This window comes from Caretta caretta, chromosome 1 (genome assembly GCF_965140235.1).
Source record: "Caretta caretta isolate rCarCar2 chromosome 1, rCarCar1.hap1, whole genome shotgun sequence".
NCBI lineage: Eukaryota > Metazoa > Chordata > Testudines > Cheloniidae > Caretta > Caretta caretta.
The window spans coordinates 307,886,638-307,899,939 of record NC_134206.1 but is presented as its reverse complement, the minus strand read 5'-3'; the positions used below and the strand labels follow the sequence as shown (position 1 = coordinate 307,899,939).

At 37.4% G+C, this 13,302-nt stretch overlaps 1 protein-coding gene across 1 annotated transcript in view; it reads right to left on the bottom strand.

The window, feature by feature from the left end:
• Positions 1 to 13,302, bottom strand: part of CFTR (CF transmembrane conductance regulator) — a 145,073-nt gene that overhangs the window by 46,586 nt on the left and 85,185 nt on the right. The window contains exons 19-21 of the mRNA XM_048848868.2: positions 10,903 to 11,053; positions 8,608 to 8,835; positions 4,376 to 4,476 (exon numbers count right to left, since the gene is read on the bottom strand). Of these exons, the coding sequence (XP_048704825.2) occupies positions 4,376 to 4,476; positions 8,608 to 8,835; positions 10,903 to 11,053 (480 nt within the window). The remainder of the gene's footprint in view (positions 1 to 4,375; positions 4,477 to 8,607; positions 8,836 to 10,902; positions 11,054 to 13,302) is intronic.

Sequence of the window (13,302 nt, the reverse complement as noted above, 5' to 3'; positions counted from 1 at the left end):
TAATATTTAATAAGATGTTAAGCAGCAAAGAACAAACAGGTAAGTTCTATGGGCATTCCCAAGAAAGTTCTGATAAGAGGCATAAGTGTCTGGAGTCTGAGAGTACACCATAAGTTGAGGGATTTCAAATTGTAATGTCCTGAGGAAAGAGAATGAAGAAATCCAGCATGATCTCATATGAAAGCTATGCAATGTGTCCTGCCCTGCATAAGGGCTATATTTTTATCTAGAGCAAAGTCGTCATTTCTGGAAGATAATGGGTGAGAGAGTTACATAGGAGAAAGAGGGGAGGAACTGTGCACTGAGAAAATATATTAAGAATGGAAGGGAAACATTATGTGCAAGATTCAGTTTAGTCCCCAACAAGAGATATTCTGCTCTTGAGGAAGAGAAGGTACCAGAGTGGACTGATAATTGGCCAAAAGAGGATAACAGACCTGATCAAGCAGCAAACACTGAAAAGAGCCATCAAAAAGAAAATAAATCTTTATCAATTGTTAGGACCCTGGGCTGAGACATCTGTGCTCTAGATAAGAGAGAGCGGTTGGTATGCTGCTTCTTGTGTGCTAAGGCTAATACTATCATAATAAGGGTGCTAAATAATCTGAATAATGGTGAGGAAATCCCATAGTTTAATATGTAGAAACTAGCAACATCACTGGGAGAGTTAATGCTATGAACTATTTCAGGAATCTTGTTAAGAAAACTGAAGATGGGGTTGATGTATACAGATTCCTCACTTATGCTTGGCAATTTAAAAAAAAGATTGATACTACAGACCAACCTCGGATGCACAGGTGTGATAGAAAGAAGGGCTTGGGATTCACAGAGTAAACCTCCTTGCCTTGTTACTGTTCTCTCACAGCCTCCAGTGCAGCCTAGGTTTTACCTTTGTAGCTCTCAAAATCTCAGTGAAATTGTTTCAAATTAGAGCTGCTTGACATTTTCAACAAAATGTGTTACATAAGAACAGCCATACTGGGTCAGATCAATGGTCTATCTAGCGCAATATCCTGTCTTCACTGGCCAGTAACAGATAATTCAAAAGAAGTGAACAGAACAGGTAATTTTGAGTGATTCATCCCTTTTCGTCCAGTCCCAGCTTCTGGCAGTTGGAGGTGTATGGACATGGGGTTGTGTCCCTGACCATCTTGACTATAGCCATTGATGGATCTGTCCTCCATGAGTTTATCTAATCTTTTTAACTCAATTATACTTTTTGGCCTTCACAACATCCCCTGGCAACAAATTCCACAGGTTACTGAAAATTCAATTTTTCAATGCGGGAGAGAACAACTTAAATTTGTGACCTGCTCTATCTAGTTCACTATCACATTTTTACAGGAAAAATCCAAAGATCTGAAGTTAAGAATGATTTTTTGAAAAGAAAATGAAAAATCAGACTCAACTCTTAACACTAACACTGTTTTTGCTTTTAAAATTTGCCCCAAGTCTAGGTGTAGGACATGTATTTTTCCTATTGTACTTCCCTAATTCTTCTTCACAATTGTGTGCACTGTTCAATCAATGCATACACATGCTCATATGACTGTTCTCCCACCCACCACCCATCTGTTTGTTTCATCCACTTGTTGCATCTTGCCATTAACCAAGACCCTGATCCTGAAAAAGAATTGTCAGTACTTTGTGCACTGATTTCAATGGCATGAAGTTAACACAAAGTTAAGCACATGTTTACATCTTTGCAGGCTCTGGCAACAAGACTGTAAGCTTTCTGGGGCCAAGATATTTTACTAGCTATTTGTATAACCCTAGCAGAGTGGGGACCAGATACCTGTTTGGTGGCTGTAAGTAATACAGAGAATTAAGAATAATAAATACACATCATTATATGCAGTACAATGTAATATTCCCTTGAGACTGTGGTGATATTATCCCTTGTCTGCTAGCAGAGAGAGAAGGGGGGTGCATGTCAGGGAAGAATCCTGACAGTGAGATCTATTAGCCTGAGGGATAAGCCCTCCAGAGAAGCTGTGGAAATCCCTTCACTTGGGACATCTAAAACTAGACTGGACAAAGGCATTAGAAACTGTAGTGTTGGGAGCAACCCTTCACTAGAAGAGGCATAGAGTAGATTTGGCATGGAGGCAGGCCCTTTTCCATCTCTGATTTGATAATAGATGCACTTCAGAAGCACCAATATCACAGAGATAGCAAATGTTTCGGGGGGCAGGGGGTGAAAGAGCTACTTATGTGCATAGGGAAGTGCTCATAGAATTCTGCAAAAAACATGGGGATTTGTTTTTGCTACTGCCTGGCTGCTATTACCAGCCAATGTTTTTACAGCAATGTGTCATTAAAAATAGTAATAAAGAGAGAAATCTTCCTTACTTAAGTGCTACTATATCAAACACTCTTTGCAGGCTAGGACAGGCACTAGTGTTCCCTTTGTGAAATATCAGCTCCATCTTCTGTTTCTAATAATAACACTGAAAGGTATAGTGTGTGAAGAGGACTTTTGTACATATTTGTTTTCTGCAAAAAAGAGCCTTACTGTGTCTCCTGGAGTTAAAAAGAAGTTTACAAATAGGACAGGGGATGGATAGAATAGAAATATTTTTGAGAGATTGCTACTATCACATTCATGCCTTAACATAAAACAAGGGGATGTTTTGGTTAACACCAGTCCATCCGAAAGAGTTGCCTTTTTATGCATCTTACTGTTATGGTAAACAAGCTGTTGCCATAGAGGTTGTATCAATATTTTTAAGAGTTTTGAAGGCAGCGGTATTCCTATTTTAGCTGGTTTCACAAGGTTCTTGTGCAATAAGAATACATACCTTTCAAGGAGACGCGCTGGTCTGATGTAATAGAAGAGCAGAATTATGATGAAGTCATTGTGGACGGGGAGAAATATACACCTCTCTGGGTACATTATGTTTCTAGATGACCACAAGTCATCAATGTTGCAGAGGGACCATATGTTGTAGATGGTTAATTCCTATCTTTTTGGCTCTTAAGGGTTAGCTTCAGAACGGGTGGCTGAACTGACTTGTTAAAAATAACAAATTGGCAAATCTTTATCCCCAACACCAACCATTCCCATCCTTTATAAAAAAAACAATTGAATGCAAATGAACCAAGATTTGGTGACCTAGAGATCTAGTCAGGACCCACCTGTTTCCCAAGCTCTTGCTGAAATGGTTTTAACTGATCAAAGGGTTGGAGAAAGTGGAACTAGGTAATGTTGCTCGCAGGCTTTATTTAATAAGATACCATTGGTGTAATTGTTTAGGTGCCTCAGGATGTTGTTGTTAAAGTAGGATGTTTTAAAGTAGATCATGTAGTGCACATCATTCAAGGTAGATGCAATTAACACAGTGAAATAGTCTGATAACTTCCCTACCTCCTTTTCACTCTTCTAAGTTTCTAGTCAGAAGTGAAAAGGCTGGAAATTGCATGAGCAAACATACTCTTTTAGGAGTTTTCAGCCTACTTTTTCAGCTTCAAAAATTTATTCCCAGTATGAACTGCCCATTTCACCTTGAATGGTCTCTTATAACTTGTATTAACTCCTTCATGCTAAACAATCTGTTTCACCTTGTATTGAGCTGGGACACTCTGAATACTGTTCCCAGACCTGAAGAAGAGTTCTGTGTAAGCCCAAAAACTTGTCTCTCTCACCAGCAGAAATTCGTCCAGTAAAAGGCATTATTACCTCTCCCACCTTGTCTCTCAAAAAGTTTAGATAGTTGTGAGTCAACATTGTGTCAAACATTCTACTCCCCATAAAAAACCCCATAAGTGACCCTAAATAAATAAAATAAAAATACAAATTACTCTGAAACAAATCAATCTTTAGAAGAGGTAAATTAATCAAAGTCAAAAACAAAACCCATACCCCAAGCAGACTTTATGTAGCAAAAAGGAAGAAGTGACAAACACTCCAGGAAGTTCACTAGGGCCTTCACAATTGCTATTAATTTTATTTGGAAGTTGCTTGTATGCCCCACCGCTGGGTGGCAGTATAAATTCCTAAAATAGACTATTAAGCATTGCATAAGCCCTGGTCTTTGCAAAACAAATCCAATCCTTTTTGACATTCTCCACTCACTACTTCAAATCTATCTGGCTTTGTTTTTTGAAGTCCCACATGAAGTTATTTGTTGTCAACATATATAATTCCAGTGGACTTTGAACTCGGAATCACCACACAAATTAGTCTCTGCAGTGAAAAAGTATGACTGTTGCTGGCAGAACTGTGAGTGGAGGTTTTTGGTATATCTGCCTTGCAGCCACATAGTTCAAAAACAAACCAGTAAACAAGACAAGACAATTTTACTGAAAAGTAGTAATAATAATAACAAATAATAATAAACAATAATAATAAAAACAAGCTGCTTTCTATACTTACCAGACTGTCCACGTCTATGCTTGAGTTTACTGCCCATTGTAAGGTGCTCATGATATTCATGGCTAAAGTTAGAATAATGGCAGCTTTGCTTTGCCCTTCACCTGCAGGCAGGGGGGAAAACTGTTTATAAATATGATTACATGCAAATAAAAAGCCAATGGCTAGCAGAGAAAATGGGTATGTATATCTTAAAATGTGAATGTCCAGTAAAAGTGTTTATTTTTTTACTGCCGCTGTTCAAAGAGGAAGCATGTTTTAGCAATTAAAGCAAAGGACTGGGAGTTGGGATTCTGGGTTCTACTCCTGACATTGATACTAGACTTGCTGTTTGACAGAAGCTGGGAATGGGCGACAGGGGATGGATCACTTGATGATTACCTATTCTGCTCTGGGGCACCTCACCAGTATCCTGTCAGAAGACAGGATACTGGACTAGATGGACCTTTGGTCTGACCCAGTATGATTGTTCTTATATTCTTATGGATCTGCTCTTGTTTTGATGGAAGTTAATGGGGAATTTTAGCACTGAATTAAATTGGGAACAGGTTCAGGCCCTATGTGACCTTAATTACTTGCCCTCAAGTTTTTCATTCTAGACTCTAGGTATCTATAAAATGCCTCATCTGTCACATCCAGATGTCAAAAGAATTAATTATGGAGAGGTTTGTGACTAGAGTTCCATTTTAATGCTACCACCACCAAGATAATTCAAACTGCTTAGTCCACAAACTGAAGATTGGGGTTTCGTCTGTTGGCCAAATTGAGAACGAATTTTTCTTATTATTTACTGAAAGTTGGTGCTGTGACTTTTTGTGGGTTGGTTGTTTGATGGTCATTAATATCAGTAGGGTTTAGCTGCCGCTCAGCAAATTCACACAGACTGTCATGAGTACTGTAATCCCTCCATGGTTCTGTTTTGAATCTGACATGCCATTGCATACAGGGCTTAAAATGTCAAATTGGATAAAAGTTTTGGTTACACTACAGCTACCTTCCTCTGGTTTGTCCATTGCCTCAAAAAATAACCTCCTGTACGTTTTTTTATAGACTTGTTCTCTTTATCAAAGTAATTATAAATCTGAAGAATAAAAAGGAACACGGTCCTTTTAAAATCTGATCAGTTTCAGAAAACAAATTCAGAGTAGTTTCAGGTACTGCACCTACCATTCTGTCTGCCTGCCCATATCTATATCTATACGCACAATCAAACTTTCATATTTATTAAAATTGTGTTTGTGTTCCTGAGTAATATGAACTTGACTATATACAAAGTGCTTACACAAAATAAACAAACAAGGGGGAAAAGTGAAGATTGCTTCCTCATGATTTTTCCCTGTAACTTTTCAGTTAGTCCCCTGAAATATTAGTTTTAAGTAAAGTAGGCAAACATTTTCAGACAGTGATTCTTTTTAAGCTGATAATGTCCCTTTTAAAGGTGTAAAAGGAGATAGAGCATTACAATACAAATTTGTGTAACTTCTCATTAAAAAACAGATAAAATGAAAAAAAATGAATCTGGGCAGATGAAATTTGAATATCTGAACTTTGCTTTTGCTGAATGTATTAATGCAGCTAAATGAGCACAACATTATTGAATTTGCAAATTAAATTATTCAAATACACAACTGTAAAACTTCATCCAAATCCAAATGTGTTGTCTGAAATCTAGCTGCACAGTAATGATTATAGATGGTGCAAAGTGGTGGTCTGGAGTTAACTCCACCTTAATGAAGTTTGTTGTCTTGGAGTTGATGATTGTAAAGTGCTTTGAGCTCCTTAGATGAAAAGGGAGATTGTTAAGTGCAAAGTATAGTTTGTGCCAAACTATCTGAAAACAGTCTACAGTACACTTTTGCAGAAAACTGCCACACTAATGCAAAAAAGACTCTTCTAAATTCCTTCTCTCCTGAGTTTGTGTCAAGCTTCTGGTAATCACAGTGCTAGAAAACTGTACATGTAATATACAATACTTGGCAGTAGAACTTCAAGTAAATATACAAAGGAGAGACTTCCTGTCTGACACAGCTCAAAACCTTGGCACTCCACATTCTGGATAGAGTCTGGATCAATTTAAAACACTATATCTGGAAGAATATTTAATTAATGTTTTTTGTCTTTAATATTTTGTTTTTCTCAATTTTAAAATATAACAAATACTGAAATATAATTGTACAGGTAGCCAAGGGCCTATCTTTCTGTCATTTGAAGTCAGCGGAAGTATTGTCATTGATCCCAATAAGAATGGGATTAGGCATCAAACAATTTATATTTTGTGTTGTCCTAGAGAAAAAAATTTAGCTAAATACCATGGATAACAAATTTAGGTGTAATACTTTTTGCAGTATAGCATCACAATGAAATTGTCCAGGTATTTTGGTCATCTTTAAAGTTAACATCTTCCAAGAATTACTTTACAATGGTATCTGCAATATCTGGATTTTCCCTTATTTTCAGAATAGGAAATGCCTCCTGACTTTGCATCTCACAGGTGGCATTCCGTACCCGATAAGACAGGACCCTAACTCTGGTATCTCTAATACTGTTACCACTATTGTGGGAACCGCTGCTGTTAAATCTTGACTCTTTAATGGTAACCTCTTTGTAAATGATGATATTCAAATAAATGAAACTGACTTACTTACGGAGTTGATTTTCCCTCTCCTAATATTTATTGATGCTATTTTGAAAGCATTTGGACAAGTAAAAATCAAGCAACATTTGCCTTGCAAATTAATGAGTTCTTACAAATGTGTTAATTAGCACAATGTGGATGTTATTAACTAAATAAGAAATTCAGCTAAATACTCAATCATTTCTATACTCAGTATTTAAGATTATTCTGATTAATATGTTATTTTTAAACTACTGTATTTCTTTCATGAAAATTCTCAATACAAAATGCAGAATAGAGAACTGAGGAGAATTCTAGGAATTAATACACGGCTATAGTTCTGTCGAAGGGCTCTGCAAATAGCCACCATAAGATGCATGTATTTTTTTCATGTCCTTTTTTTATGTGAACTGTTAAAAAAAAATCAGTTTCAACCTGGAGAAGGGTCTATCCCTTCTCTCCAATCCATGCACAAATGTGGCTCCCATACTAAAGTCCTGAAATCTAACGTGGCAAAGGATGCATTAGCATTCTAAGCACATCTTTTGTCTGAAAGCGCTGTTGCTGATTCACTAGTATTAGAGCTGTGCAATGCAATAGTTTGGGGGGGGGGGTTGTGGTTTTCTCCCTAAAATCAGGTAAAACTCATGCTTTTGTGTGCAATCTGCTTTGATTTTACTGACTTGAATTCAAAGTTCAATGTAAAATTTGGGAGAGGGGGACAAATGCACATGAACAAGAACTGAAATATACATATAACAATAACATATATTAAAACTCAGTAAAACTGCTGTGTTTTGCACGGGGCTCAATAATTTTAACATGCAAAGAGAAACCAAAGCAGACAGGCTTTGGGGCATTCTGTTTCTGAAGAAATGCATTATATTTAACTAACATTTTCTCTATGGCTTCATTTAGATGTTCACCTTCCATCTTAAACTGTACAGATGCTATGCTGGTCAAAGGCCGCCAACTTCTATCCAACAGTGGCAGCATTTCAGCAATGAGTGAGATGGTGAGAGCATATAACATACATAGTTTTATAATTAGTTGTGAGCATTTCAGGGATTCTGGGTGGCAGGTGCTAACCTGTACTCTCAGTAGTTTGAGCGCTAGGCAGGAAGTCAGGAAACATGGGTTCTGTTTCTGACTTGCTGGGTGACCTGATCCAGTTCACTGAATCTTTCTGTTTCTCATATGGGAACAGTAATGTTAATCTAGTTATGCTAAGAGCTATGAGCTCTACAGATTAAGAGCACCATGTAAGTGTACATTTATTGGTATGGGGGTGCACAGTTGCATTAACATAAGAGAATTTTTTTAATAGTTACAGTAAAGAGTAGGAAATTTTTGGTTCACTTTAACAAGTTTTTTCTTCACTGGATATTACTTTCAAATTAACCCTTTCAGCCAATTCTGTAAAACATCAGATTTTAGATAATAATAATTACCTCATTTCTATTTTAACTGATAACTCACAATATTTTGATAGAATAACAATAAATTTGCTATTTTAATGCTTTGTTTTCAGCCTATACTACAATCCTGCAATAATTTCTAAATCTGGCCCCTTAAACAGAAGCAAAGCTTTCATTTTAATCTCTCAGTAAAGTTACTGTACCTGAAGTCGCAATAGAGATGAATGCCACAGCAATGAAGAAGAGGACAAAAATAAGTTCTATTCTCATCTGGAACCAGCGCAGTGTGGACAGGTACAGGAACCAGTTCACTGTGTGTAAGTTCAGCGCTTTGTGAAATAAGGTTTCAAAATATGGCTGTCGCCCAAAAGCTCTTAGTGTCCATAGTCCCTTTAAGCTTGTAACAAGATGTGTGAAAATTGGACTCCGGGCTGTAAAGTATTTAGATTAAAAACACTGTAAACATTCATCCTTCAGTACCTTTCAGAATAGAAATGACCTAAAAGCCCAACCCCACTCAATAATATAACTATCTTCATTTGTTTAAATTATACGTATCTTATTTTTCTTTCACAAACACCATCAACATACTCATAGAACAGGATATATGGTACTCGTGGTCCTATAAATGTGATGAAATTCCATTCAATGTATAATCTATGAGTGAACATTTAATTTTTTTGCAGCCAGTATAATTACTTGTAGAAATCCCTGCTATAGTGAGATATCACAAGGAGGAAAACCAACAAAAATGAATTTCTTAATATTCTGCAAACTAAGCAAGGCAAGGTTTTTAACAAATAGAGAATGCCTCATTGCTCTGAATTGCAGAGTACAACAAACCTGTAATAGAAATTTTGCAACACATCAAAAGTAGTAATGATCCCTCTGAACTTCACAATTCAGGCCTGTCCCTAACCAAAAGCAAAGGTAATCATCAATATCTGACATTCATGACTGAGATGCTAAGGAGCTGAAGGTCTGTCCTGAAGCCACAACATTGTCTGAATAAATGATCCAGCAAATCCTTGCTTCTAAAATTCTAAAATAGCATTGTCATTACATGTTCTAAATATGTTTCTGCATAAAGGACCTATCCCTGAGAGGTGCTGAGCACCAACGAAGCCTGATCTCAAATTTTCAAGTACATTTAATCTTATTAAAATGGTATTTCAGGTCATTATTTATTTTCAGCTGCACTAGTGATGCCCAACTTTAAATCTGTTTTCTTCCTTACTCTTTGGCAGGAGGGAACTCCTTATTTGCTGGCTGAGTAATAGCATAAGCTATCAGGGGAGATGAATGTTCTGCTCCTGCAGACAATGGAATCTTGCACCAGAGAAGGCAAAGAAAAGGTGAAAGGGTAAATTGCTTCTCCATTTATCTGTTGTGGGTTTTGGTGTCTACAAATGTGGCTGCTTCTACTGTGACCCCAGAACCTCTTAATGCCAGCTGGCAAAGGGGTACACAGGGAGTGCAAGGAGCTTACAGGTGTCTCCTGAGTCTGGTATGAACATTTTAGTTCACCAAAGAGTGTCATGTAAGGTCTCTAATAAAAGCTTATGTCATCCTCATCCTCATAATCTTGCAACATGTTTGTATGGATGATATTTAAGGAGTTAAATGTGTGTACCAGAAATGTGTGTCCTTAAAGTCTGTGTCACCAACAGAGGTGAAGAAACAAGTTTTCTCTAACACAAGAAATGCTTCTCTCTCCCTGTCTCTGATGTAACCTAATACAATATATGTTCCATTTACACACAAAGTCGAAAATTAATGAAGAGATGTGAAATCAACAGGCGAGGGGCACACAGGGGGGAAAAACAAGCCACAGCGGGTTATCTTGAGTAAGGACAATGAACTTTGTGGGTATTTCTAGGAGGCAAGGCAGACAGTCCTGTACGGTTTTACTGAGGGGACAAGCTGTGAGAACGGCTTGTGTCTTGGGGGAAAAAGAGATCTCAACAATCCTTGCTGGAAAATGCTGACTTTGGGATAAGCTAGAATTATCAAGACAAGGAAATAATTTTAGTTTAGTCTAAGGTTTAGATTGTGTGTTATGGTTTTATTTGATATGTAACCAATTGTTTCCAATACCTTGTCTTTCTAACACTTTGAATCTCTGTTATTTAATAATAAACTTACTCTTGTTTTAACTATAAATATATTGAAGTGCTATGTTGTAAATCAAAGTATTGGCCCTGAGTTGAATCTAACAAGCTGGTGTGTTCTGTTCCTTTGAGGACAGCACACCTGGTATTTCTGTGAGTAACCAGTGACAGGGGGATACTTGGAAGGGTCTCAGGAGCTGGGGTGCATCTGTTAACTACCTACAGAACAAATGCAAGGCTGGTGTAACCCAGATGAGAATACTTGAGGGGATGACAAGCTGGCTGTGATGGGGAGCTATCGCTCAGCTGTCGCAGGCAAGTTTCTCTCGCTCTGGAGGCAACAAGGTGACTCACAGCAGTGGGTACCCAGAGAAGCATCACACATACCTTCAGATTCCAGTTGTTTCAGCTGCTGAGAAGTGCGGAGAAAATATGTCCTTAACATAATAAAGGCTCCTATCACAGGCACTGATGCCAGGAATATGTAGGGCATTAAAATTGAGACTACTATTATGGCGCCAGTCACAATCAGTATTAACTGTAGGAGGAAAGAAAAAATAGTATTGATACAGTACATTTTGATTTTACAGGTTAGAGATTGGTGATGAATCACCCCTTGAGGCCTATGTACTATTCAACTTCAATACTTCAATCAAGTAAATCAGTGGCCTCTAGATACAGCAAGAACTGCTTTGCAAAAAAGGTGATAACTTTCACCTCTAAATCACTGGTTGAATCCAGGCCCAGTCAGTAAGTGACTGAAAACTGTTCAGTTTTGAAATTGTAGTCTCAAATAATTTTCTAGCAGACAAGTATTCATATCACCATAAAACCTCCTGACAACTGGCAATCTCAGCAGAAAGTGAGGGTTGAATAGCCATGGACACTGAATTAACTTTCACGCTGGAAAGAAATTTGCACAATTGCTGCTCTTGATGTCTGTGACTGTACGAGAGGACTTCAGTTTCCGATTATCTCAGTCTGGTGTCTTTCACAAACACTATATTAACATAAATTTTTCTCGGGAAAAATTTCCTATCTTTCACTTTTTTTTTAAGTATTAATTAAAAAAAATCCTCATCTGGAATCTAAGCAATTGAATAGGAGCACCAAGGATTATGGACAAACACCTATTGTAGCAGCTGCAATGGTAAACAATGAGATACTTCACTGTATTTTACATTTGTTTTAAGAGGTGAATCTTTGGGCTGATGAAGCATGGGTTATAATTTTGCAGGCTGTGTTGCACTGGTTTGTGATAATGCAAGAGTTGTGTTTGCTCGTTATTTCATAATGCAGAATGTAACAACCATTCTAATCTTAAGAGGAGAATGAACCATTCATCTGAAATTCAGACAAATTATATAACTCCCAAATCAAAGACTCCACATGGAATCATACAGTCCCGTGATGGCCCTGCTTTAACACAGGTTCCTATCATTCTCTCGAATTCTGCAGAGGTTATCAATCTGTGCTACACTGTCCTTACTGTTGCTGTGCCATTTTTGTATCTGATCTTGCCTGCATGAGTAATAGAAGTAGAAAAGTGAGACAAGCCTAGATCCTCAAAGGTATTTAGCTGCCTAACTCCCACTGGGAGTTACTTTTCAGGATCTGGGCCACAGTCTGGAGAGGAAATGGCTTCATGGATCATAGTCACTGAAGCAAAATGTTAATGGAAAATGGAAAACAGAGAAGAAAACTAAAACGGGACATTTAAGCATACAATGAGAAAAGTAATGTCCAAGAACAAACAGTGTGAAATCACGACTCTGCTCAGGATATCTCGTTTGCGGCCTCTGAGAGAGGAGCACCCTCTTAGTCTGAACATGGGTGCTTCCTGCCTGAAACATCCTAATGTATAAAATGGAGTTGTATATCTAAGTGGAACTTCCACAGCGAACCATATCACACATAGCTCCATAAGCGCCCTTGTATTTTCATAAAAAGTTCAATTTTTAATAGTGCAGATCTAGAAGTATAATTTTAAAAATGTACATGTTTTCAAGTAGTTTTGTGAAGTCACTATAATGAATAACATTATACTAAAGCCTAATCCCTACTATGTTATACAAATGTAAAGAGGTTGGCTATTTGAAATCCTAAATACTGCTTATCTGGTTTGAAATGGGATCTTGGACTGACTGCTCCAGCAGGAGATACAAGTTACATTTCATAACTGACTCTTTAGTTATGAGAACCTCCTTTGAGTGCTCTGTGTAGGTGCTACTTTTCCCTTCTAAATAGGTATTTCTTGTATAGAATATAAGCAGGGTTTCCCCTTCACAGACTGTAATTTAATCTCCCTTTAACCTATAATTTAAACTCAGAAAACTGAATTTCTGTCCCCTGGAAAACTTCAAGGTTTCAAGAAAGTTTGTATCTCAATATGGGATGAAAAGTAAAAACCACATTTTTATGGGACAGAAATTCTGAGAAATTCCATTTCAGGAGAAATGGAATTTTTCTTCTTGCTGGCTGCCTGCCTGGAAAGCTGTTGTCAATTTCATTTTCTGCCTACAGAATATTGATTTTTTTTTTTCAGAATTAAAACTTTCCCATGGAAAACTGCTGATTTTTGTGAAAAGGGCATTTTCCACTGGAAAATCATTCCGATGGAAATTTCCCAACCAGCTGTACTAGGTACATGAATTAAATTAACCAGAACATTTAAGACAGTAAACTGGTCTCCTTATCAAAATCAAAGCCTCACCATTATGCATCAGAGCTTCAATGGCCTGAGCATGGACCCTTAGATGGCTTCTAAAGTCAAGTCTCCTAAGTTGT